Source organism: Sminthopsis crassicaudata, chromosome 6, assembly GCF_048593235.1.
Source record: "Sminthopsis crassicaudata isolate SCR6 chromosome 6, ASM4859323v1, whole genome shotgun sequence".
In the NCBI taxonomy this organism is placed as follows: Eukaryota; Metazoa; Chordata; class Mammalia; order Dasyuromorphia; family Dasyuridae; genus Sminthopsis; species Sminthopsis crassicaudata.
Genome location: NC_133622.1, coordinates 152,164,329 through 152,191,219, shown reverse-complemented (window position 1 = coordinate 152,191,219; position 26,891 = coordinate 152,164,329). Strand labels below are relative to the sequence as shown.

The window sequence follows — 26,891 nt, the reverse complement described above, 5'->3', positions numbered from 1 at the left end:
ACCTCTCTTCTCTATATTCCTCATATAATCAAAGCTTCCAAGGTCTCCCTTCTAGGTTGTTTCTGCCACTGCCCTGTAAGGAAATCCCATCCCAATAAGGTACAAACACCACCTTCCCCTCTCAAGAGGTCCTTTGTCTTCACCAATAGAATGTAAATTCATTGTACATAAGGACTATCTCATTTTTATCTACAACACCTGACAAAACACCAGAATAGGTATTTAATAAATTCTCAATAAGTAATTTGCCCAATTAATGAGCAGCAAAGCTAAAATCTCCATTCTTCATTTTCTCTTTCAATCTTTCCACAATGCAAAGCCTTTTTTTTACAAGTTTTCTAGGTACTATTAATCCAGAGAAAAATATCAAGTTTAATTCTTGTTTAATAAGTTTATTATTAAACAGCAATAGTTGGTCCACTGTCACAAGTCCAAACATATAAAACCTAATGTTCCAAGACATTTCAGAGTTGACATTGTAGAAATGTCAATACTTATGGTTTATCATTTACTCAGTGCCAGATCAATGAGTTATGCTAGTGTTATGTAGTTATACTAGTTTCTATGAACATATAAAATTATATATAATATTATTAGCTTATGTTGATATTTCTTTCAAAGATTACAATATTGCAAAAACAATTTCTTCAACACCTTTATAATGAACATAAACTGTTAATCACAGTAAAATTAAATCCAATTTAAATGTGAGTAATTCTTTAACAATAAAAGCTCAAATAATGAACATTTTACAATAAATACTTTGTGAGACTGAATCGCACTGTGTATCTCACAAAATTCTTTATGAAAACTTCTTCAGAAACAACAATTTCAGGTAGGCGATGGTAAGGAAGATGACGATCATACAGGCTAAAGCAACATGGTTCTGCCACAAGCCCCATGGAGACAGGTCAATCCCTTGGTTACTCAGGAAGTCTTCTCCAGAGCACCTGAAATCCAACATGAACAGGAAAAGGCTTTTAGTCACCTGGGCAGCAATACCTTTGCCTTCATCACACAGTGCAAGATAGTCATTAAGAATCAACATCCATTCACAGAACCTGAGAAAATGCCCGTTGTCACCCAAATGATTAGATATTTTGTAACAACACTAGCCTTCAAATAGGGAAATGAATGGTTTAGTTTTTTAAGCAAGTTTCCCCTGACCTAGTGGAATTATACACTAAGGAAGCTAAAAAAAAAATTTAACCAAGGATGAAAATTAGCCTACCAGTACTTTTGGGGGAAGGGAAGCTAAGTGTCTTCCTATCTTACATAAGTTGTTTGAACAGTATTTATTCATAGGCCTGAAATCACAGCTAATAAGACACAGAATACTGGACTTATTCCAACCTGGGCTACTATTCCTGATTCCCCATCTACCCTATTCTCAGGGTCTCACTACTCTAAAGAAATCCAATAATTCCAGCTTTCAGTTACAGATTACAGGCATGTATCAGTATACCTGATCAATATAAATATCTTCAAAATAATTACAAGTACAGTCTTTTTTTCTCCATACTTCCCCCACTTTCTTTTCTAAAAGTGAAATTTCTACAAATATTTTTAAAATCATACTTTTTAAAGTATATAGAAAGCTGGCCACACACCAACATGTCACATGAAAAAAGGTTAAGCTCTAACGCTTCTTCTAGCTCTAAATATTTTTTCTCTCGACATTTTATTGACCTTTTAAGTTGCTTTTATTTTTATGTTTTAGTGATATATTTGTATTTTATATCACTTTTATTTGAAAATATAAAAAGACTTTCAAGGATCTATGTCCAAAAGAGATGATGATTTTTTAAAAATCCTAACGATAGTAGTTTGTCATTTATAAGATTTTACACTTATTTTTGTATTTAATCCTTACAATTAACATTAAAAGATTATCTGAATTTTATGAATGAGGAAACAAGATTCAGAAACTCTTAAATGAATAGCCCAATCACAGCAAATTTCAAACTTAGATCTTCTGAATTGATTACAACAACGCTTGTAGAAAGTCTTCTCAAATTGCCCCAGTTGGTCTTATGCCCCAAGAAATAACCTTATATTTACTCTGTGTATGTACACATATAGGCAAATAGATGCACAGTAGCAAAATACTGGGGCTGAAGTCAGGAAGACCTGAGTTTAAATCAAGATTAAGACACATAACTAGCTGTGTGTGACTCCCTCAGCAGTCAATGAATCTGTCTGTCTCCGTTTCCTCACTGGAAAAATGGGAATAATAAACAGCACTTGCCTCGCAGGGTTTGGTGTGAGGATCAAATAAGGTAATAATTGTAAAGCAGTGAAGCAAAGCGTATGGTGCATAATAAATTCTATAGAAATATTAGCTATTATATCATCTCCCAAATACACAAGTATATAAAAAATAGATGCTTAAAAATGCATGATGAAAGATTGATCAGTTCATCCATCAGTATACACTAGGTTAACAATGAAAAGCAAGCAAGTTTCTATTCAATATACCATGTTCCTATTGCCCTCTTTTCTGAGCAATAAATTAATCCTAGAAAGTATTATCTTGGTTGCCCCTATATTCTTTACATAACTAAAAATACTATGAGTAATCAATAAATATGACATGCTGCAAATTATTTAATCAAGTACAATAACCTCAAAAAATTATATCTCATAGAAGTGAATTTTTAAAAATGAAATTTTTGCTTGAGCTGAATTTCTTTTAAATATTTTAATGCCTTCAGACAGACACAGGAGAAACCTTTGCATGGAAAATCATCCTGAATTTCTGTATGACAAATCTGTCTATTGAAAGATGTCTTCCCTTTTTTTAATTTTAATTTTTTTCCCTAGAGGCAGGAACTAAGGTAATTATTGCTTGAAATGTACTTAAATCAGCTCTGTCTTGTGCCTGGGACTAGACCATTATTTCTGTCAGGCCAGTAGTAAACAAAGTTGATTTTATTTATTTTGCTATCTGGATAGTAAGGTTCTTGAAAGTATAATCACATCTCCACATCTAATAAAACTGTACTATGGTACCTAGTATAGTCCTAAGCACAGAATTGGTGCTCAAATAATTGTGGGCAACATTGCATTTTATGTTCATTTTCAAGGCTGGGTTAAGTATATAAATTTGTTTCTCAAAACATGGTAAGTTAAAGAATGTTTTATACATTAAAAAATGATTTTTTTTTACTAAAATAACTTGGATAAAATCTAGACTTTGGAAAAAGTAATATAATGGCAATTAGCACACAGACTTACACTGCATATTTACAGGTATTGTTTGAAATTGTTGTGTTGTCATTGGGACAAAAGTTTAGGCCAAGAAATTCATTATGTTGCAGAGCCTATGACATAAAAAAAGAAATGGTTAAAATAGTCAAGATTCAATATTTCCAAGTGATTTACCTTCATAGTCTCCATATTTTTAATAAAGAGTATAATTAATTTTTCTCTTAACATTCATTTTTAAAAGTTTTATTTTTGTTACATTTTAAATTCCATGTTATTCCCATCCTTTTTCCCAACCGTCGCACTTGAAAAAGCCAACATTATACTCTCTCTCTCTCTCTCTCTCTCTCTCTCTCTCTCTCTCTCTCTCTCTCTCTCTCTCTCTCTCACACACACACACACACACATTCGTACATACACATATAAAATCATATTATGCAAGCTTCTATTTATCAGTTTTAACTCTAGAGGTGAATAGTATTTTCGTTCATTGAGGCTGTAGTTGATCTGAATATTTATAACACTGAGAATGAGCTTAGTTGTCCACAGTTACTCTTTGAACAATATTGTTGCTGTAGCTAATGTTCTTTTGGATCTTTCACTTCACTCTTCATTATTTCACACAAGTTTTTTCCATGTTTTTCTAAAATTAATCTGCTCATCATTTCTTATAACACAGTAGTATTCTATCACTGATTAATTCATATTCTCTCAGTTTCCAGTTTTTGCCAACATAAACACTACTATAAATATAAAGATATCTTTGAGCAATTCCAGATTGTTTTACAAAATGTTGGATGGTTCCTAGTTTTACCAAACACATTATTAGTGTTCTGATCTTTCCCCATCCCCTCCAATATTTCTCCTTTTAATTATTTTAGCCAATCTGAGAGATGTAAGATGATATTTTCAATGTTGTTTTAATTTACATATCTCTAATCAATGTTGATTGAATATTTTTTCAGATGACTATATAGATCTCTGATTATTTCATCCAAAAACTTCCTGTTTATGTCCTTTGATTAAATATCAATTGGGAAATGACATTTTAAATTTGACAAGCTCTCTATATTTTTAAGATATAAGACTTATTTGAGAAATTAAAATCCACAATTTTCTGTTTTCCTTCTAATCTTGGTTACATTGGTTTTATTTGTTAAAAAAAAAAAAAGAAAAAAGAAAAAAACCTTTTTGATTTAACATGCTCAAACTTATCCATTTTACATCCCACAATTCTATTTTCTGTTTATTTGTAAATTCTTCTATCCATAAGTTTGGAATATTAATAAATCCACATTCTCTTAATTTACTTCCTTTATATGTATTCATTTTCACATTATTTTGGTAAATATCTAAGATACTGGCCTATACCTAGTTTCTTTCATAATGTTTCCTAGTTTTCCCAACAATTTTTTACCAAATAGTGATTTCTTAACCCAAAAGTTTAAATCCTTACATCTGTCAAAATACAAAATTAATCATTTACTACTGTATATTTTGTTACTTTATACCACTAATTTACATTTCTTCTACTTAGTCAGTACTCCCTAGTTTTGACATACTTATAATACTATTCTAGACCTAGTACTGCTAGCCTTCTTTCCTTTATATTTTTTTCATTAATTCCTTTGATATTCTTGGCCTTTTGTTCTTCCAAATAAAATTTTATTTTTTTCTAGCTCAGTAATTTTATTTTTGTAATTTAAATGGGATGGCATTGAATAAAATAGTAAGTTTAGGTAGAATAATTGTTTTTATCAATTAGTTCAGCCCACCCATGAACAATTAATATTTCTCTAATAATTTAAATCTGATTTAATTTGTATGAATCATTATTCATACAATTTTATAATCATGTTCATATAGTTCCTGAAGTTTGTCTTAGCAGGTAAATTTCAAATATTTTAAGCTGTCTGCGGTAATTTTAAATGGGATAACTCTTTACTATCTCTTATTGAAGGATTTTATTGATGACATATAGAAATGCTTATGATCTTTGTGGCTTAATTTTATCTGCTTCTTTGCTAAAATTAATTGTTTCAACTAACCTTTTAGCTGAGTTTCTAAGATTTTTCAAATATATCATTATATTGTCTGGAAAAAGAGACAGTTTTACTACCCCCATTGTCCATTCTGCTTACTTCAATTTCATTTTCTTATCTTATTGCTATGGCTTCCATTTTTAGTACAATTTTTAACAATATTGGTGATAATGAGCATTCTTGTTTTGCTCCTAATCTTCCCAGGAAGGCTTCTAGCTTATTCTATTATAAATGATGCTTGCTGATGGTTTAAGGTTCTTCACAAGGTTTTTGCAAAGTCAATTTTGAAAACTGTATTTGCATGTATTTGGAAAAATAAAATACTATAAATAAACAAAAAGGTAGATTTTTTTTTATCTTAAGGAAAAATCCTTAATCCTTTGAAAAATCCTTTGAAATGTTTTTAATAGAAACTTATAGAATAGAAATAAATAGAAGCATTATATTAAATGCTTTTTATTGCTTTTATTGATATAATCATATAACTTTTGTGATTAATATAATCACTTATGTTGTATTAATCAATTATATTCCCCAGGTTAAATCATCCCTGAATTCAGGGTATAAATCCCACTTGATCACAATGTATATATTTGTGAAATATTATTGTATAGAAACTAATATTTTACTTAAGTGTTTTTGCATCCATATTCATCAATGAAAATAACCTATAATATTTTTGTCTGTGTTTTCTCTTCTTGGTTTAAAACACATTTGTTTCTAAAAGCAGTTTGGTAGGATTCCTTATTTGCCTATTATTTAAAATAATTTGTTTAATATTGGAATTGGTTCATCTTTAAATGTTTGATAGAATTCACTTGTATATACCATTTGGTCCTGATGCTTTTTTCTTAGGAAGGTCATTTATGGTTTATTCAATTTCTTTTTTTCTTAAAAAAAAAAACCAAAAACTTATCTTGATATTCTCTACTGATAATCTAGGCAGTTTATATTTTTGAAAGAATTCTTCTATCTGACTCAAATTTGCCCAATTTTTCTGCTGCCAATCTTATTTTCAAGTGCTAATGCTTCTTAGGTCCCCTACTTCCATTTGACTATTTGCCCTTGAATTGTACTTTGTAAAGGGTTATAAAAAATGGAGTTGACAAAAAAAAAATCATCCAGTACTAAACCCAATACAGAAACAGAAATTGAAAGAATCCACCAGTCACCTCCTGAAAGAGATTCCAAAATGAAAGCTCCCAGGAATATTATAGTCAAATTCCAGAGCTCCCAGGTCAAGGAGAAAACAGTGTACGCAGGCAGAAAGAAACAGTTCAAATATCGTGGTGCCACAGTCAGGAAAACACAAGATTTTGCAGCTTCTACATTAAAGATCAGAGGGCTTGGAATATGATATTCTGGAAGGCAAAGGAGCTAAGATTACAAACAAGAATCGCCTAGCAAGCAAAAGTGAGTGTAATTATTCAAGAGAAAAATAGTATTTAATGATTTCAAGCATTCTTGAAGAAAAGACCAAATCAAAATAGAAAATGTGATATTCAAATATAAGATTCAAGAGAAGCATAAAAAATTAAACATGAAAGAAAATCATAGGAGACTTAAATAAATGTTCCCACATAGGCAGGTGATAAAAAGGTAAGAACCTTATTTTTAATGTAATGAGGACTCTCCATATACAAGGGCAACAGAAGAAGGGAGTCAATTACATTGGGACAATCTCAAAAAAAAATTTTGAGTGGGAAAGAGAGAGGAAGAAGAGGAAGAGAAGAATGGGGGAAATTATCTCATATAAAACAAGAACACAAAGAAGAACTTTTGACAGTGGAGGGGAAATAGGGAGGGAAATGGTAGGCAACATTTAAATCCTACTCTCATCTAAAATGGTTCAATGAGGAGAGACAAAATTACAAACACACACACACACACACACACACACACACACACACACACACACACACACACCCCCCACTGGATAAGAAATCTACCTTTCCAAACAGGAAAGAGGAGAAGGGAATAAAAGAAAGGAATGGGTAATAAAAGGGAGAATGGATATAGGAAGGCAATGGACAGGAGCAACACAAACTTTTAAGAAAGAACAGGACAAAAAGAGAGACAGAATAAATAGAAGAAAACAAGATGGAGGGAAAGCATAATTGTGAACGGATTACAATCCACCCATAAAACAGAAGCAGATTGCAGAATGGATTAGAAAACAGTATTCTAATAATATATTGTTTGCAGGAAATACACTTAAAACAGATACATGTCGGGTTAAAATAAAAAGACTGAAGCAAAATTCATTATGTTTCAAAGGAGGTAAGAGAAAACGCAGAGCTTGAAAATCATAATCTCAGACAAAGCAAAAAAAAATAGGGTCTAATTTTAAAAGATTATCAGGAAAACTACTTCTTAATAAAAGATATCATAGACAATGAAGCAGGGATCAATACTAAACATATACATATTATGTAGACCAAAACAGTATAACATCCATATTTTTTTAAAAAAGTTAAATTATTTCCAAGAAGAAAAATAGGATAAAACTATACTCACAGGGGATGTCAATTTGCCCCTCTCAGAGCTAGATAAATCTAACCATAAAATAAACAAAACTAAATTAAGAAAATGAGCAAAATTTTAGAAAAGTGAGAAATGCTTGATCTCTGGAGAAAAATGAATGGGAATACCATGGCACATTCACAAAAACTGATCATTACACAACACAGAAGTTTCACAAACAAATGCAGAAAAGTAGAAATATTAAATGAACCCTTATTGAACCACAACAAAATAAAAATCACATTTAATAAAATATACTTTTTGAATTTTATTTTTCTTTTGTAGTAAGGCTAATACGCAAGTAAGTTTTACATGACTTCAAATATAATATTGATATCTTATTGCCAGCCTTCTCAAGGTGTGGAGAAAGAGTAGAAAGAAGGGAGTGAATTTGGAACTCAAAATTTTAGGATGAATATTAAAATATTTTCAAATGTATTGGAGAAACATTTAAGGAAAGAAAATTTTAAAATATTTGTAATGGTGTTCCTTTTAATTCTACTCATTTTAGTTTGCATCAGTTTATAAGTCTCCCCAGGTTTTTCTAAAATCATCTCCTTCATCATTTATCACAGCACAGTAGTATTCCATCACAATCACATATCACTTGTTCAGTCATTCCCCCAATTAAATTTCCACTTTTTTTTTTACCACCATGAAAAGAGTTTCTATAAATATTTTGTAATATAGGTATTTTCCTTTTACTTTGATTTATGAGTATTAATTTTAAAATATATTGGGTTTCCCAGCCTTTGTAGTCAAACCACACTTTCCCACCCTAACAAGTATTAGAATCAAGGTCCGTAAGGCAAAGAAGCACCGGATATGTGACTTCAGTTTTAAACTCACTTCCTTAATATGAATTTCATAAAAATGTAAAGAGAGAACAGTCTAATTCCATAGAGAACTGAAGGTGATTTTGATTTTTGTCAGTATGGTTTCCTAATTTCAGATTTACTACAATGAAGACCAGTATTTCAATTACAACAAAGAAAAAAAGTAACACTTACTGTATAACCATATCGAGGAATGCTGAAATACTGTAGCCATGAAAGCCAAGGCACAATAGTTCGGAGATTTACTAATAACCCTGCAAATATCTACAAAAAAAAAGGCAAGAAAAGACACAATTTTAGGCTCATGTCACAAGAAATGGATTTCAGATACTTAGCTATATATTTGTATGGAATGGTCTTTCCAATCTTTTCTTTACCAGGTTATATCCTAATACTTATTATTAAAGACTAAAACAAAACAACCCCCCCCACAGTCATGCAATGATGAGTCCCACTCACCATCATGAAAACAAACGAGATGGTCATCAAAATATTGGCCACAGACACTACACTCTGACCAGCAGCAATAGCTAGAGCCATAGAACTGGCAGTATACGAAACCATCATCAGAGTGAACATCATGATGAAGAAGGCCCCAACTTCCTGTTTCAGTCCTTAGAATGGGAAAAAAAAACAGGAAAACAATCCAAGCTGTTTACAACGTGTTTTTGAGACAGAATAGAATATAATTTAATAAAATATAACATGTTCTATAACATATTAATTATATTATGTTGTGTTATATTAAACATTATATTACATAATATTAATTAGCAAAGGCCTACTATCCTTGTCTTCATTTTCATATAGGAATTTTGTAGTTGAGTGGCTGAGGACAAGTTACTTTATCAGTGTGAACCTTCCTAATCTTTAAACAAGAACAAAGATCTCTATGGGATCTTATCTCACATGGATATTGTAAGAGTCAAATGGAACAATGTGTGCAAAGCACTTCTCAAGCCATAAAATGTTAAATAAATGCCAGTTGTTATTGTTATGTAAGATCACTTAGGAATCCCCTTTACCACTGAAGACACTGAAGAGATCTGTGGATTTGTCCAAGATCATATCTGATACGTTAAAAAAAAAAAAATGCCAGAAAACCCTATCTCCTAGCTCTTTCTAATTCATCAATAAGCATTTATTAAATGACCACTCTGTACAAGGACTGGGGATACAAATCAGAAATATATTTTTTTCTCTGGCATTTACCTCTTTTTTTTAAACTTACATTTTATTTCATTTATGTTTTAAAAATAAGCATTTTAAAAAATACTTGTTAATTGGGTATTTTCATCAAACATAACATATTATCTTGGTAATATATCATTTTATGTTTTTCTCATGTTAGGTATATAATTATGTGCCAGAAGGTAGTCTTTCTTTGTATCTTCCCATATACTCCCACAATAAATTCAAGGACTAACAAAATTTATCCGGTAAACTATTCCCACCCCCCAACGATGAGGTATCAGTAATGAGTCTTACAGGCAAAATAAAAATTCCTAGAGTGAACATGAAATTGAGAAAGTGATTATGAACCATTTCCCTACCACTTCCCCAAATACCTCATGACTTTTTCCTGCTCTATCCTGTAGAGAGCTGGAACTCTGGAGAAATATACTTGAAACAAGGATACTTACAACAAGGTGTTAACTCAGTGTGATTGATGAGATGATGGTTCTCTAGTTCACACATACTTAGTATGGTGATGTAATAGTTCTCTAGTTCACACCTATTTAATGTGCTGTAATGATGTAATCATACTGAGGTATTTAAGGGCTGAGAGGACTGGAAACAGGACATTCAATTTTTGACCATTCTCCTGGTGGCTCTCCTGCCTCCTGCATTCCTCCACTAAGATCAAGAGTGGTCCCAAGGTCCTCCAGAAAACCAGCCCCAACATTACACTAATCACTCAAGATTTACTGCTGATTCTGGCTGGGGAGAAAAAAGGGCCCATAGTGCAGGCCTGGGATACCAAAAAGTCTAAATGTGGATATCTAAACTACTAAAGGCTAAAACCACTACATAGTAGCTTATTTTAAATATAATATCCCTACCAATCAGTAAATATTTTATTAAGTGCTTTTGTTCAGTCATTTTCACAGTTAGGTCTGTAACCTCATTTGGGGTTTTCTTGGCAAAGGCACTGTAGTGGATTTCAGCTCATTTTAGAGATGAGGAAAATACAGATTATCTGAGCTAACCTGAGGTAAATAGAATTAAGGCCCTGCCCAGGATCATATAGCTGTGTCAGTGTCAGAGGCCAGATCTGAACTCAGAAAGTTAAGTTTTTCTGACTCTGGGTCCAGCACTGTGCTACTTGGTTTACTATTCAGTGTAATAAAAGGCCTATGATTTGGCTGGTTTATAGATATTGGGGGTATAGATCTTTGTATGAAGCTGCTTTATCACCCATGCTTAAGAAAATACCCTTAATAAAAGCTTACTTAATTGGACTGAGTTTACTTGTTCTGTTTTTAAAGAACTGAAAAAGAATATAAATTGATGTGTTCTTCATTAAATGATTTTATTAATTACTCCTTTAATACATCCTGGACTATAATTCATGTCTCTAAAGCCAAACTTAGTCAAAGGTCACATATGCTTTATATGGCTATTCCAAAAAAAATGAGGACTTTAATGGTTTCTTTAAAAATCAAGTATAAAAATTTAATATACTAATACCTTAATATACTAAGCATCAATTCAGATATTCTTATAAATAGGATTTCATTATAAGAGGGGAAAAAAGTCTAAAATCTCGGCCCTTGGAGTGAGATTCCAAAATAAGTCTACTTAAAAAGTGACTTTTTACATTAAGGGTCAATTTATATGAATATAAATAAATATAATTTCAATCAACAAGTACCTATTATATGCTGAGCATTGTGCTAATCATGGGAGGGCATGGAATACATCAGCTGTTTCTTCTAAAACTGAATTGCTTAGATAAATCAATTTTTTTGGTTGTTGTTGAGGCAATTGGGGTTAAGTGACTTGCCCAGGGTCACATAGCCAGTAAGGGTAAAGTCTCTGAGGCCACATTTGAATTCAGGTCTTCCTGATTTCAGGGCTGGAGCTCTATCCACTGCACCACCTAGCTGCCCCCAGCTTAGATAAATCTTACTTACATGTTACTTACCTAACATAAAATAAGTTATACAAGTGAATATGATGCTTGGTATCATTCTCATGGGTAGCAAATCAGATAACAGTTTTGAAAAAAAATATGAAGAAACTCTATAGTATCCACTGACATATTCATGTCTAAAAAAATAAAAAAAACAAGTGTTATGGACATATAGATGTATACTAAATGGACAGTTTAACAATTTAGAATTTATCAGACTTTAAACAGCAAATTAAAAAAAACAACATTCAAAATGAGAAACTATTTTATTGTTCCATTCAAGAAGAAAATTTAGAAAGGAGTCAAAAGATCAATATATATAAAATGACAATTGCATATATGAAGACAACACTAGAAGATTAAAAATAACAGACAGACAATGTTGGTACCAAATTATTCAGTGTCAAAGCAGAGATGCTTTCTTTCTGCTAACAAATGAATGCAAGAAGCAGGATGTCCTCTCTATTATTTTAACTCAATCTCTCCAACTAATGTTTTTGCTCAATTATTCTGTGGTAAAGCATTTTTAGAGGTAAGTGTGGTACTTATTGGAATATCCAGTCTGTGTCAAAACAAAATGTAACTTAAGAAAAAATACGCATGCACATATGTTTATTCATGTACACATATATGTCCTTATACAATAACGGGGAAAAAAAGTCAGAGCCTAGAGGCACTGGTGGTGAAGCCAAGAGACAAAGATTCAAATCCTAGTTCTACTATGTATCTATTGTATGACTGTGCAACAGCTCACTTAAATTGGAACTCACCATTTGTTAAGGGGAAAATCAGAGGATTGGTTCATATGACCTCTAAATTGCTTTCAAACTTTAAATCCACAGAATAAAAAACAATTTTTTTTTACCTATTTGAAAAAAATTTCTAAATTACTAAGGGTTAAAACCACTGCGTAGTTACTAATTTTGAAACACAGTATCAATTAGAAAGTACTTATTAAATGCGTACTATGTGTCAGGCACTCTTCAAGGTCCTAGAGATAAAAAAGATAACAAAACAATTCCTACTCCCAAGAAGTTTATATTCTAATGAAGGAGTCTATAAATGCATATATAAAAGTATACAATAGTATAAATATGAAGTGTATAAATACAAAAGCAAAGAAAGTTTAAATTATATCTTCTAAATTTTAAAATAATAAAATGAAATCAGATTAGGATGTTAAGATCCTCCAGATCTAGCAAAAAAAAAAAAAGTATTAAAACAAGTTAATTTGGAAAGAGGATCATGAAAAGTTTCATGAAGAAAATGTTGCCCTTAAAAAAGGAATTTTATGAAATGGAAACAGATTATCTATAGTTTTCTGAATGGCTAAACATGTAATGAATGTAATGGAAAGAAATTTGTTATAAGAAATAATGATGACATTATTAATCAGAGAAATACAAATTAAGACAACTCTGAGATACCACTACACACCCATCAGATTGACTATAATGACAGGAAAAGGTAATGAAGAATGTTGGAGGGGATGTGGGAAAATTGGGACACTGATACATTGTGGTGGAACTGTGAATAAATCCAGCCATTCTGGAGAGCAATTTGGAACTATGCTCAAAAAGTTATCAAACTGTATATACCCTTTGATCCAGCAGTGGTACTACTGGGCTTATATCCCAAAGGGATCTTAAATAAGGGAAAGGGACCTGTATGTGCAAGAATGTTTGTGGCAGCCCTCTTTGTAGTTGCCAGAAACTGGAAACTGAGTGGATGCCCATCAATTGGAAAATGGCTGAATAAATTGTGGTATATGAATATTATGGAATATTATTGTTCTATAAGAAATGACCAACAAGATGATTTCAGAAAGGCCTGGAGAGACTTACATGAACTGATGTTGAGTGAAAAGAGCAGAACCAGGAGATCATTATATACTTCAACAACAATACTATATGATGATCAATTCTGATGGACGTGGCCATTTCCAACAATGAGATGAACCAAATCAGTTCCAATAGAGCAGTAATGAACTGAACCAGCTACACCCAGCGAAAGAACTCTGGGAGATGACTATGAACCACTACATAGAATTCCCAATCCCTCTATTTTTGTCCGCCTACATTTTTTATTTCCTTCACAGGCTAATTGTGCACTATTTCAAAGTCCAATTTTTGTACAGCAAAACGGTTTGGACATGTGTGTGTGTGTGTGTGTGTGTGTGTGTGTATATATTGTATTTAATTTATGCTCTGACGTATTTGACATGTGTTGGGCCATCTGGGGGGAAAGGGAAGGGAGAAATTGGAGCAAGGGATTTGGCAACTGTTGATGTTGTAAACTTACCCATGCATGTATCTGGTAAATAAAAACTATTAAAATAAAAAAAAAGAAATAATGATGACGATGATGAAGAATTCAAAGAAACCACATAAAGATTTAGATGAATTCATGCTGAGTGAAGTAAAATAAAAAGAACCAGGAGGACAATATGCACAAGTCACTCCTCTCATGTAAACTGGAAGAATAATGGCATGAAATTAAACTTTAATGAATTATATGGATGAAGCAGAGTTCCAAAAAGATTTTCAGAAAAGTGATCCCTGCCCTTCAGTGCAGAGATAGGAGATAACTGAAACTTTGTGTCAGTGGCTTTTTTGCTGACTGATTTGGCTGAAAAGACTTCTTTTTCTTCCTTTTTTTTTTTTTATCAGTTATAAGGGGTGTTTGATATGGAAGAGATAATCAGAAATTAATATGATAAAAATCAAATAGCATCAATAAAAATAATTATAATTGCTGTGATTTTCTTATTTTTTATTTTGCCTGTCAGAAATACTGAAGAAATCTTAATAACTTATCTGGAATAGTTATGATTTTGAGATTCAAATAAACCCACAATAAAACTAATGGAATATCTTCTTCAGGGAACAATCAGGAAGCCAATATCACTAGATAGAAGAACACATGGAAGAGAATAAGATATAACAAGTTTGGAAACGTAGAAGGCAGCTAGATTACAAAGGACTATAAATGCCAAATAAAATATCCTAGAGACTATAGATCAGTAGAGTTTGGAGCAAGATAGGTAGATTTGAGAATCATCAGCAGAAATGCTAACTGAATGCAACGGAGTTGATGAGATGACTGTATGAAGGAGTAGAGAGGGAGAAGAGAAAAGGGCCCAGGACAAAATGTGGAACATTTATGATTAGTGAGCATGATCTGGAGAAGGCTCCAGTTTTGAGACAAGTTAAGAAAGGACAAGAACCAGGAGTCCCAAAAACCTAGAGGGAAGATAATGTTATCAAGAAGGAGAAGGTGATCAACAGTGTCAGAGGCTGCATGCAGAGAGTTCAAGAAGAGCAAGAATTGAGGAAAGGGCCAAGATATCATTAGTAACTATCCAGAAATCAGTTTTGGTAGTATGATATTGTCAGGCTATCAGGGGTTAAGAAGAGAGCAAAAGAAAGAAAATCAAAGTATCTATTGTAGATAGATTTTATTCAAGGAGTTTCCCTACAAGGGAAAAAGAGATATACTTAGCAAAGATAGAAAGCTCAAGTGAGGTATTTTTTGGCTTCCCCCTTCCCCCAGGATTGGAGAGAGAAGCAGTAGGGAATAAGCCAGGAGACAGGGAGAAAATGAAAATAAATGACGAAGGAAGAAAACCCTTTGCTTTTATTTGATTTATTTATTTTATATTTTCCCCCCAATTACATTAAAAAAAAACACATTTTTTTTTTACATTTGTTTGAAAAAATTTTGAATTCGAGATTCTCTCCCTTAACCCCACCTAGAATTAAGGAACCACTTATGAGGTTATACAAAAAATTTCTATAAAAGTCAAGTTGTGAAAGAAAACAGATCTCCCACCCTAATGAAAATTAAAACACTCAAAAAAAATTAAGTTGAGAGAGAGAGAGAGAGAGAGACAGAGAGAGACAGAGAGAGAGAGACAGAGAGAGAGAGACAGAGAGAGAGAGAGAGAGAGAGAGAGAGAGAGAGAGAGAGAGAGACAGAGAGAGAGGCCTTTATTCAAATATAATCAGTTCCTTCTTTGGAAATGGATAAGATTTTTTATCTTAAGTCCTTCAGAGTAGTCATGAATTGTACTGCTGAGAATAGCAAAATAATTGGTCATTCCAGATTATTTATATTACTTTGTATACAGTACATTTTATTTAGCTTGAGAGTTCATGGAGGACTTTCCAGGATTTTTTTTTCTGAGAATATCCTCATAGAACAGTAACATTCCATCACAAACACACACCACAGTTTATTGAACCATTCCCCAAGAGGCAACTTTGGGAGAGAATATCTGGGAGGAAATTGCTTAAGGCCACTTTGTCATGTGGAATGAGGTAAAAGAAAAGATAGTGGCAGAAATGTTAAAAAAGGGGAAAAAAGATTCAGAATGTTTGTCTTTCTTTTTTTCTTTCTTTTGGAGAGGCAATTGGGATTAAATGACTTGCCAAGGGTCTTTATTTCTTCTATAAAATAAGAGATAAGGTTTTCTCAGCTGAGTGAGGAGGGAAAGAAAAAGTCATTGGAAAGTTCAAAAGATGAAAAAGTTTAGAAAAGCTGTTGTGGAAACTAGGCTAGTGATCAGATAAAGGATAGAAAGATAACATAGCAGCAGCAAGGGTCCAGCTGACATTATGTAACAAATTTGTGGTGAAAATTACCAAATGATTTTCTTCACCTTTTTTCAGCCCCATGTGTGTAAAAAGCAGAGCTGGTGAATGGTAGAATTATCTGAAACTGAGGCATGGCATAATTGGAGTTATGATTAGAGGGGGTAGGAATTCAAGAGAGGACAGTATAAAGTTGAACTGGTTCACCCAGGGCTCAAGATGGGAAAAAAATTGGTAGTATCTAATAGCAGGCAAATAACCTGGGAGGGAACTCAAGAGACTAGGGATCAGAAATCACAGTATAGACAAAGAGCAGGGTTTTCTTTTTCTTTTTTAATTAATTGATTGATTGATTTTTTAAAATTATACCTTTTTATTGACAAAACATATGCATGGGTAATTTTTCAACTTTGACTCTTGCAAAAACTTCTGTTCCAACTTTTCCCCTCCTTCCCTCCACTCCCTCCCTTAGATAGCAGATAGTCCCATATATGTTAAATATGTTAAAGTATATGTTAAATACAATATGTGTATACATATTTATACAGTTATCTTGTTGCACAAGAAAAATCAGATTTAGAAAGAAGGTAAAAATAATTTGGGAAGAAAAACAAAAAACTAGCGAACAACAGAAAGAGTATAAAGGCTATGTTGTGGTCCACAAGATTAGGGTTTTCAAACAAAGGCAGAGAGGGGTAAAAAGTCAACGGATTATGGTAAAATGAGGGACTTCAGAATTTTTGAATGTAGAGGTCTTACATTTGTGGGTGACCGCAAAATCAAGAGATATGATCACTTTTGTATACAGCTAAGGTGAAGTGGAAGAATGAGTAGATGGAGGAATTGAGTGGTTAAAGTGCTTGAAGAAGAGTCAATATGCACGCTGATGATATTCCTCAGTAAGAGAGCAGGAGTAGGGGAGGAGAGAAAAATTATGTACTTGAGGAAGGAAAGAAATAACTTGGAAAAGTTTTTGATTTTGGAGGATTTTGATTTTGATTAGGCAGTAGCTATAAATAGCAGGAACCTCAAAGGAGGAGGGGCTACTGAATGATGGAACCTAGAAGTAGCATTCTAATTCTCCACCTTGACCAGTAAAGTCAAGGAAAATAACTGAAGTTGCATGCAGTACTTGAAATGTTGGCTAGGATGGCTGTGCCATCTAGGGAAGACAGGTTTTAATAATAACCAAAAGATGGAAGAAGTGAGAAAGGAAAAAATTTAGAATGAAGGGTAATGTGTTGTCTCTGGAACGGGAGGAATTGCACAAATTTTTTTTCCACAGTCAGATGGAAGGCTCTCTTTCACTATTCCACTTTTCTCTAAAGATCGGAAAATTAGGCAGGAAGGGGGACAGCAGGAGATGGAAATTGAATTTGTTTGGCAGATTCCTCCTCTTCGCTTATGGGACAGATGCAAGTAGAGATGAAAGGCCTAGGTCAAAGGGAAAATTACCCCTCTTTTGCACCTGAGGCTTTCCATGTCACAGAGGGAAGACTTGGTAGAAGCTCAAGTTGGAACAGGAGCTGGTACTCTGCATTAAATGAAGATGCATACTGATCCATTGTTGCCTTCCCTTAAGGCACAGGGAACATGGTCAGAGAAACATTTGACTCCTCTTACCAACATAAGATATCAGGAACTATATAATTTTTCTTTTTGTATTCTCAATACTAATAGCAGCAATAAGACTTTATTTAAAAATATTTTTCATTGATTCTTACAAGAAAAAATTGAAAAGAACACCAGAAGATGCATTTGGAAAACCATCACTGATTATTATTCAGAAAAAGATTACTCACATAAACAGCTTTTTTTCCACAACTAAAAGTTCAACTGCAGAGACACTGCTGAAACACTGGTTGTTGGTCAAGAAAAAGAGCACCCCAGCTCTATGAAAGAAGAAATTGTTCAAAACACATTTGGAGTCAATCACATGCCCACATTAAAACAATATGCTTTTGTATATAAGTAATAAAAACAATAAGTATGATTTCTAGTCATTAATAATTATTACCCCCTTCTTCTAACCAAAGCCTTAATGAGAACACAATGTCACTAAGGGCTCTTTATGCTGTAAAAGTCAAACTGTTCCTATCCTGTCTTAGTGGATTTATAACATGCAACAGCCCCAATCTTAAGCTGAGATAAATAAGCTGTAAGCATGGTAACATTTCACTTGTATAATATCTGGAAACTGCTTTATAAGATTAGATTTTCCAGATAATAAAATATCTCTTTATATGACAAAAGTTATTTATTTTGTTTTCAAATGTTTTGGATGAAAATCTTGCTGAAATGTATTACACATTTCCCTGATGCTCATCAATAGAGCATGCTCTCCTTTCTTGATTATTCAGAATTCTCAAAATAAATGATTATTACGATATGCCTTGATACAATGCACTAAACATTAATGCAAGGATGTTTTTTTGTTTGTTTGTTTGTTTGTTTGTTTGTTTTTGCTGAGGTAATTGGGGTTAAGTGACTTGCCCAGGGTCACACAGCTAGAAAGTATTAAGTACTCAGGTCCTCCTGACTTCAGGGCTGGTGCTCTATCCACTGCACCACCTGGCTGCCCCTATACAATGATGTTTTTAAAGCAAAACAAAACAAAAAAGTTACTGAATGGTAGGTAATGAAATAACAATGTTTTCTTGAGTTCTGTAAGAAATTATTTCCCCCACTTAAAATCTGATGTGAAACACAAAAACATATTCCCAAATGTCCTAGGATTACATCTAAAATAAGAGACAAGAGGTACTAAAGAGTGCCCCTATAAGTCAAGCACTTCCAACCATGACTAGGATGAAATCTGTTTTGTATTGATTCTCATTTTTTTCTTTTGCCCATTTATGTCCCAACTGTGATTATATGTGATCACCAAATAAATGAACTATTATATAACATAGAAAAATCCTATTCATCTGGAATCCAAACAAATATTAAGCTCAAGTAATCAGCATTTCTTCCACAGGAAAAAGAGACAAACAGAAGCAAAAGGAGGGGGAACACAGGACAACAAAAGGGCAAAAGGCATTATAGAGTTCAGTTCAATCACCCATGTCATTTCCAAAAAATCTGGGTGAAAAATAAAGAATCAAAGGTGTGGTAACACTAACAGGAAAAACAGATATCTTGTGCACCACTTGAAAAAAGGTGAGCACAGTGTTAATGGCAGAAAAGGTAAATTAAAATGTTAATGCCAGAAAAATTATTTTTAATAATAATAACAACAAATAACGTTTTAAAGCTGACAAAGGGTAGCTGCTACAATTCTTCAACAATTCCTATTTGGGGAAGAGACAGACAAAACTGTTTTATATGTCCATAACACTATACATGCTTTTTTTAAACAACAAACTTAACAATTTTGCATTTTTTGCCTAGCCTTAATTGAATATGGCTAAGAACCCAATAATGGTCATTTATAATTAATTTAAAAACTGGATAAAGTGAGAAATTGAAAATGTAATACACACAAATGGAGTTGTCAGGAAAAGATGAAAATTAACCACCATTTCTGATCATGAGCCTGTTTACTGTTTATTTCCTTCAACTCAGAGATGGCATTTAAGCTTATTATGTACTTGAAAATTATTCTTGTCCCTTCACAGATATTCCAGAAATGGGTTACTTACCTGTTCTGAATTCCAGTGGGATCATCTTTTAGTCCAAAGAAAATGGCACCTACAACCAATCCAAGGAAAGTTGTGATCATTACCTGCCAATTAATCAACAAGCATTTATTAAACATTGAGATTATCTACCAGGCACTGGCTAGGAGCCAGAGAAACAAATATAAATTGAGACACACAAAGAAATTACATTCTATTGCGAGATAACTTGTAAATATGTTTTATATATAGAAGTCAGAAAGACCCAAGTTCAAATCCAACCTCAGATTAAGTAATTTAACACTTCCTAGCTGTATAATCTTAACTGCCTCACCAAAAATAAATGGAAAAAAGCTAGTATACATAAAATAAATAGTGTTAGATGAATACAAGGGAGAAAAGTCTATAATATTTCAAATGCCTAGGAAATTATAAACCCAGACAAATTCACTCAGAAGCTTCACAAAATAAAGTCAAAACCCCAAATTTTCATTAAAACAAAAAAACAAACCATAGTCTTTTAAGATCTTGAAAGCCTTTGTAAGATCTGTAAAGGCATGAATTTTTGAAACATAGACCAAGCAACCAAATAAGGGCATAATATAGAAACATTCATTAAAACTTTGTTGATGGGTTCTTTTGGATTAGGTCTGTAATTTTCCTGGTGTGGGGGATACTCAATAAGGAAACTCCCTCTATCAGCACAAATCACTTGCTTTGCAACTTAAAGTTTCAGCTAGATGCCTAGGACAGAGAGAGGTTAATTTCCATTTCCAAGGACATAGAGTCTTCTGTAAGAGGTAAGACTTGAACCCCAATTTTTTTTTAACTCCAAGATAGGCTATTCATTGTGCCATGCTATCTTGGAACCAGAGGATAATAACAGAGTGCCCCACCCTTAAAGTGCATTAAGACTTTTGGTACATCTGGGGGGAGGAAGGAGGGAGCAGAGTAGTGAGAAGGGTAAGGGAATTGGAAACAACTTGAGTTGTTTTTAAAATAATTAAAAAAGAGAAAGGTTATGTGACACTTGTAGTTTCCCTTTAGATTTTGAAAATGGTAGTTGAGGCTAACTAGACCTTCTTTACCATATTCCAGTGTAAAAAGAAGATTTTCCACTATTCTTAGCATGTAAAATAAGAACATGCCTTTAAAAAAGTTTATAAAGGATTTTGTACAAGAATGCACATGGGTATTAGCTGAGGGCCTGCCTATACCAGCTACAAGGGAACATCTCTCAACCAGCCGTCCCCAATAAGGTAAGAGTGTGCTGTGCTACCATCTCTGTTCTCTGTGGAGTCTGGCAATCTGTGTCAGCAGGAAGAAGGGCAGGTTTAGGTTTTTTCTTACTATCTCTATCCATCTTTTCATTTCTTCACAAATAAACTCTCTATATTTTGTCAAACAAAAACGACATACTTGATATTTTATAAGAAATATAAGAAATGGTTTTAGGGACATAAAAATACTTTGGTTCATATCACAGGTGATACAAAAAAAGTGACATGACACAAAGTAACAGAACTGACTTTGAGTCAGATGACCATAGTTGAAGCTTCACCTTCACCTCTTACTATACTGCTTATGGACAAGTCACTCATAACTTTTCTAAACCCAATTTCGTCAGTTGAAAAATGGGAATGAGAATTGTGTAAGTACTCTGTTCAAGGGTATATAGCATTTTGTAAATTTAATTGATACTGAGGAATGAGAATGATAATGGGAGAAAATTCTGTCTGCAGTAGTTTTCTATGATGCAAGAAGCGAAACCCTAAAGAACAATGACAAAAAATTTAATTATACCATTGTAACACAAAATAAAGTATCTGAAAACACATTTTATTGCTCAATGGTTCTAAAATATTTTCCTTGGAATATAATTATATGCCCAAATACTACTAAGGAACATAGTTAAAAACTGTATCGTGATGGGGATGTGGGGAAGATTCATACTGAAATCAGTCTGGGAAGGAAATAACTAAGTAGGGAAGGAAGGAACTTTTTTCCCACACAAGACAAAATTGTTACATTGATCCTTGCTATGGAGTATTATGAGGCTAAAGTTCTGAGATGCAATACAACTAAAATCAACTTAGTGTTCTTATTAAATCTGGCAGCAACATGGGCAGTCTTGGGGAACATGAGAAGGACTGGGGAGAACCAACTGGATGCCTATGAAGGGCTACACTGAAAATGGAAATCAGAGTTTCTGTTCTAGTCAGCAGCAGCATCAGGGGCTGCAAATGACTATATTTTTCTTTGGCCTGGGCAAGACGGGGGGACTTAGTCAAGAAAAAACATTAACTGTTATGTCCATTAATCCTGGCAAGTTGTAAAACCTTCCAGAGTGAAAGTTGTCACAATCAATCAACAATTAGCTATTTAATTACCTACTAGATTCTATGGAGAGGAAAAAAATGTTTTTCATTTCAAGGTACTTACAAGTCACAAAGCCAAGCTCTCACAAAACAGTTATTAAACCATAAAGAATAAGAACAAGCACACACACACACACAAATGGTTTCTCTGTGATTGGTCTAAACATTTTCCTCTAACACCTTCAGTAGCAATGCTTCTTTAGGGTAAAAATCAGTAAATTCTTCTCATTTCACCTTATTCATCTCTTATAAAGAGCTTCTCCTATTTTATCATCACTACTAGAGGTAGTTAGAAATCAGAAAAAATAATGAATTTGGAGGTAAAATTATTCCTCTTGTGTTTCATGAATATTTTGGGAGAAGGTGGGGAGATGTAAAGAAATACAGGCTAAATCTGGAATTGTGATTTTAATGGTATAAAGAGTTCCCCTTGAGAATATTACTTCTACTACTATGAATTAGCAAATATTCTGCATATTAAGGCACTGAAGTTAAATTACTTGCCCAGAGTCATAAGCAAATGTGTCAGAAATAGGACTTGAACCCAGACTTTCCTGACTCTGCCATTTGAAAATTAGACTGTTAAGACTAAAAGTGTTCTTCTCTTAATCTCTTTGATTCCCCCCTTCTTTTTTCCCTTGCCTTCCTATTTCCCATTGAGTAAAATGTATTTTTGTACCCAACTATGTGTATATGAATTCTTCTTTCTTTTGACCAGTTCAATGACATTAAAGTGTCAGTTGTTCCCTCTTCCCATCTTTCCTCTGTCTGTATGTAGATGTCTACTTATGCACCTTGGATTTTCCCTGTCCTTCCTTCCTCCCCACATCTTCCCCTACTCCTGTCAAGTGAATTTCTCTTCCCTTTTCTTTATATTCTTAAAAAACCATCAAAACAGAACTAAAACACTCCCAGACCTTGTCTAATTGGACTTCCTCGATGAACCTTGATGATGAAAGGGACACATGTATCACTTCCCCATGTTTGAATGAAAGCAGTGTGACTTTGTTAATTGTTCATTATATTTACCTTTTTAAGGTTTCAGGAATGCTTGTAAGTTCTCTAATTTTTTTTCCATTTAAGCATTTGACTTAGTTTTGCTATATAAGTTATTCTTGGGTCTAAGCCCAAATCCTTTTTCTTCTGAAACATTACTGTGAAAGTTCTGTGTTCCTTTATAGTGGTGGCTGCAAAATCATGTGTAGTTTCAATTGTGGCTCTTCAGTTCTTGAATTCTTTCTTTCTGGCTATTTAGATATTTTTGCTCTAACTGGAAGTTCTAGATTGGGTATGATATATGACTATAAACTTTTATTTTGCAATTTCTTTCAGAAAGTATCTGGTAGATTTTATTACTACTTTTGCCCTCTGCTTCTAAGAGATATAGGTTATCAATGCAGACAAGATTAGAAGGGAAGCAGAAAACTGAGAAAAACAATTTTACATTCAAGGGTTCTGATAAAGGCCTCGTTTCTAAATTACATAGAGAATTGACTCAAATTTATAAGACTACAAGCCATTCTCCAATTGATAAATGGTCAAAGGATATGAGAACAGACAATTTGAGATGAAGAAATTAAAATCATTTCTAATCTTATGAAAAAATTTTTTAAATAACTATTAATCACAGAAATACAGAAATGCAAATTAAGACAACTCTGAGGTACCACTACACACCTCTCAGATTGGTTAAAATGTCAAGATAAATGTTGGAGGAGGTATGGGAAAAATGAATAAAGACCATCAGTGTTCTTGAATGGGCCTCATCGGTTCAATATAATGACACAATAGGAATAAATTCTCCAGAACTAAGAATAAATATATGTTCTTCATAGCAAAAAACCTGCAGGCACATTTTTAAAAGATATGAAATATAAGACTAATTTTTAAAAAAATATATAAGACAAATCAAAGGGAGTGTCATCTCCTAAAACTCCTACCCAATTTATTTATTCAGTTGGCTCTAAATGACTTTTAGATGTTCACCAAAATCAAAAATATCTTGCAAAAGAAAAAGTGCCATCAATGAATGTACTCAAAAAAAATGCTCCGATGGAAAATAAATCCAAGAAGGCTTTCCAAAAGTGTTTTGAATGATGGCTGCATCATTGCTGTGCATCTTAGTACTTTCTCTGTGACTATACTGAAGGAAACAAAATTCCAACAAACTGCTTCTCTAAGCTTTTATAATGAATAAAAACTACATTGATTCATCCTTTGGGACAATGGCATGAGAAAAGGAGGGTAAGCAAAAGAAATTGCATGACACTAGAAAAGAGAAGACAAAGCAGAATCCATAAACTATCAGTCATACCTCGTACTTTATGCCACCAAAAACTTTGTCTTGTAGTAGGAATGGTCTCAATCAGCATCTAACAATTTAAGATCTATTATGATCACAGAAGAAATGTAGCAACTTTACCTGAGCTATGGAGGCCTGAGGGCTACGCAGCAAATTTTTGAATGACCGTTTGGACACCCATTTGAGTTGATGAAAGAAGGAGGTAATATAAACTGTTTCCTTGAAAACAGTTGTCTTCATCTTTTGAATTCCCACAGAGAATTTATCTAGTTCTGCTTTGGTTTCTTTGAAGTAGGTGGAACTAAGATAAATCTCTGCCAATTCATCTACAATGGGCTTATGCTGAACAGAATCAGAATTTTTCTTAGCTTTGAATTAAAAAGAAAAAGCAAAGTTGAATGATTAAAAGTACAATCGATATAAACAATTTCTCACTAGGTTTTCTTAACTTCTTGATTAAAAAACTTTATAAAACAAAATTTTTTATTTAATTCACACACAAAAACTTAACTGGACTTTTCCCTATATACTGATGAGATAAAAGCAATCACACAGTGAAAAAAGTTAGCAACATTACTTTAATAGTTACTTATTATAACTCCAGAACTGAAGCTTTATTACTATATTTCAGAAGGTTTAACAAATTATTTTGTTTATTCTCTTTTTGTGATTAATTCAAATCCTCATTTTCAATATTTGGTCCTTGATATCAATTAAGTGGAAACTCATAAATCCTTATACTCAGATTGAACATCAATAAATGTATCACTAAAATTAATCTTCCATGCAACTATATGAGCAAAAAATGTCATTTATCAGCCAGCTAGAACACCAATTATTGAAACTTAATTATCAAAATTAAATATATACTGCTTATTTCACACTTTCATATCAAAACTTGACCTCTACAATCCTACATGGTCATGTTTCATAACTTCAGCCAATTAATATGGATATGAAGCTAAAAATCTAATTTAAACTCACAAATCATTTTCCCTTTCTTTACCTTCACCAGTTCCTTCATCTTTATTTAATAGCACAGCAGAAGAGTCTCCATTGATGACATCCAGGAAGAAATCTGCTGGATTATTATAGGGCTCACAACGATAACCTACAAAAGAATCCAACATGGTCACTCTCATGAACATACTGGATGGGAATTAGGGGAGGGAAGTCAGTTAATAGTGATCTATAGGGATGAAAGGACTGAAAAGATCAATTAAGATGCAGAGTCCTAAAATTTTGTGTTTATCTTTTAATTTATTTTTCTTTCCTTTAACCCTGATAATCCAATTAACATAGTTTTGATCAATCATTCTCTTTTGACCAAAAAATTATACGCCATGCTTTTCTATACACTGAAGGAAAATTATTATGCTAGGGATTGGGAATTTCGTCCCTCAGACACCCCATATTAAATGAGAAGAGAAGCAGCCAATAAAGTGATTTGTCCTGTGCCTGCTTCATTTTCCTACTGATATCCCTCAAATCTGGCAAGACTTATCTCTGGGAGTGAAAGGAAGAAATAGGAAAAAAGTAAAGAAACAGATCATGAGGAAACTACTCATGGAGTAAGAAATACTAAGCAGAACCAACCATCCTGCACCCTGGTCTGTCCTGAGGAGAAAGCAGATTAAGTAATAGACCAGTGTTAGAGACATCAGTGTACACAATGTACATACATCTATAAATATATACACAGACATAAATATCCATTTACATAGGATCAGAATATCATTTTTCTGATGTTCTTTCCCTCAACTCAGAAAAAAGGTTGAAATTGCCTCTTTTCCATTCTACAAAATTCATCTCAATTTAAACCCTGGGTATTTTTTACTCCTTCAATGTTGCCCTCCATATGGACAAAATTAACTTAAAATAAACATTAATACAGAAGATAAGGAAGAGAAAAGCACTAAAGTATGATTTTTTTCTAGAGGCAAAATAGCTTTATTTGTCAAGATGATCTTATTTAATTGATTCATTTGTGTCCAACTCTTTATGACTCTACTTAAGGTTTTCTTGGCAAAGATATCGGAGAGGTCTGTCATTTTCTTCTTGAGCTCATTTTCCAGATGAGAAGACTGAAGCAAGGGTGAGGTACTTTCCTGAGGTCAGAGTTAGTGAGTATCTGAGGCTACATTTGAACTTAGGTCTTTCTGAGTCCAGGCTATCCACTGTGCCCTTTGTCATGGTCTACTCCAAAATAAGTTATTAATTCAAACATTTATGAAGGGCCTATCATGAGAAGTTGGGAA

The 26,891-nt window shown here is 33.1% G+C and overlaps 1 protein-coding gene across 4 annotated transcripts in view; it reads right to left on the bottom strand.

Annotated features, from left to right (window-relative positions):
• Positions 1–376: 376 nt before the first annotated feature.
• The window catches only part of ABCG2 (ATP binding cassette subfamily G member 2 (JR blood group)), a 72,738-nt gene continuing 46,223 nt past the window's right edge, over positions 377–26,891 (bottom strand). For all 4 annotated transcript variants that reach the window (XM_074274839.1, XM_074274837.1, XM_074274836.1 and 1 more), the window contains 9 exons: positions 25,640–25,744; positions 24,754–25,001; positions 19,978–20,060; positions 18,139–18,228; positions 11,757–11,881; positions 9,068–9,222; positions 8,783–8,872; positions 3,238–3,323; positions 377–950 (listed from right to left, as the gene is read on the bottom strand). In XM_074274839.1, coding sequence (XP_074130940.1) covers positions 803–950; positions 3,238–3,323; positions 8,783–8,872; positions 9,068–9,222; positions 11,757–11,881; positions 18,139–18,228; positions 19,978–20,060; positions 24,754–25,001; positions 25,640–25,744 — 1,130 coding nt within the window. In that variant the 3' untranslated portion in view covers positions 377–802. The remainder of the gene's footprint in view (positions 951–3,237; positions 3,324–8,782; positions 8,873–9,067; positions 9,223–11,756; positions 11,882–18,138; positions 18,229–19,977; positions 20,061–24,753; positions 25,002–25,639; positions 25,745–26,891) is intronic.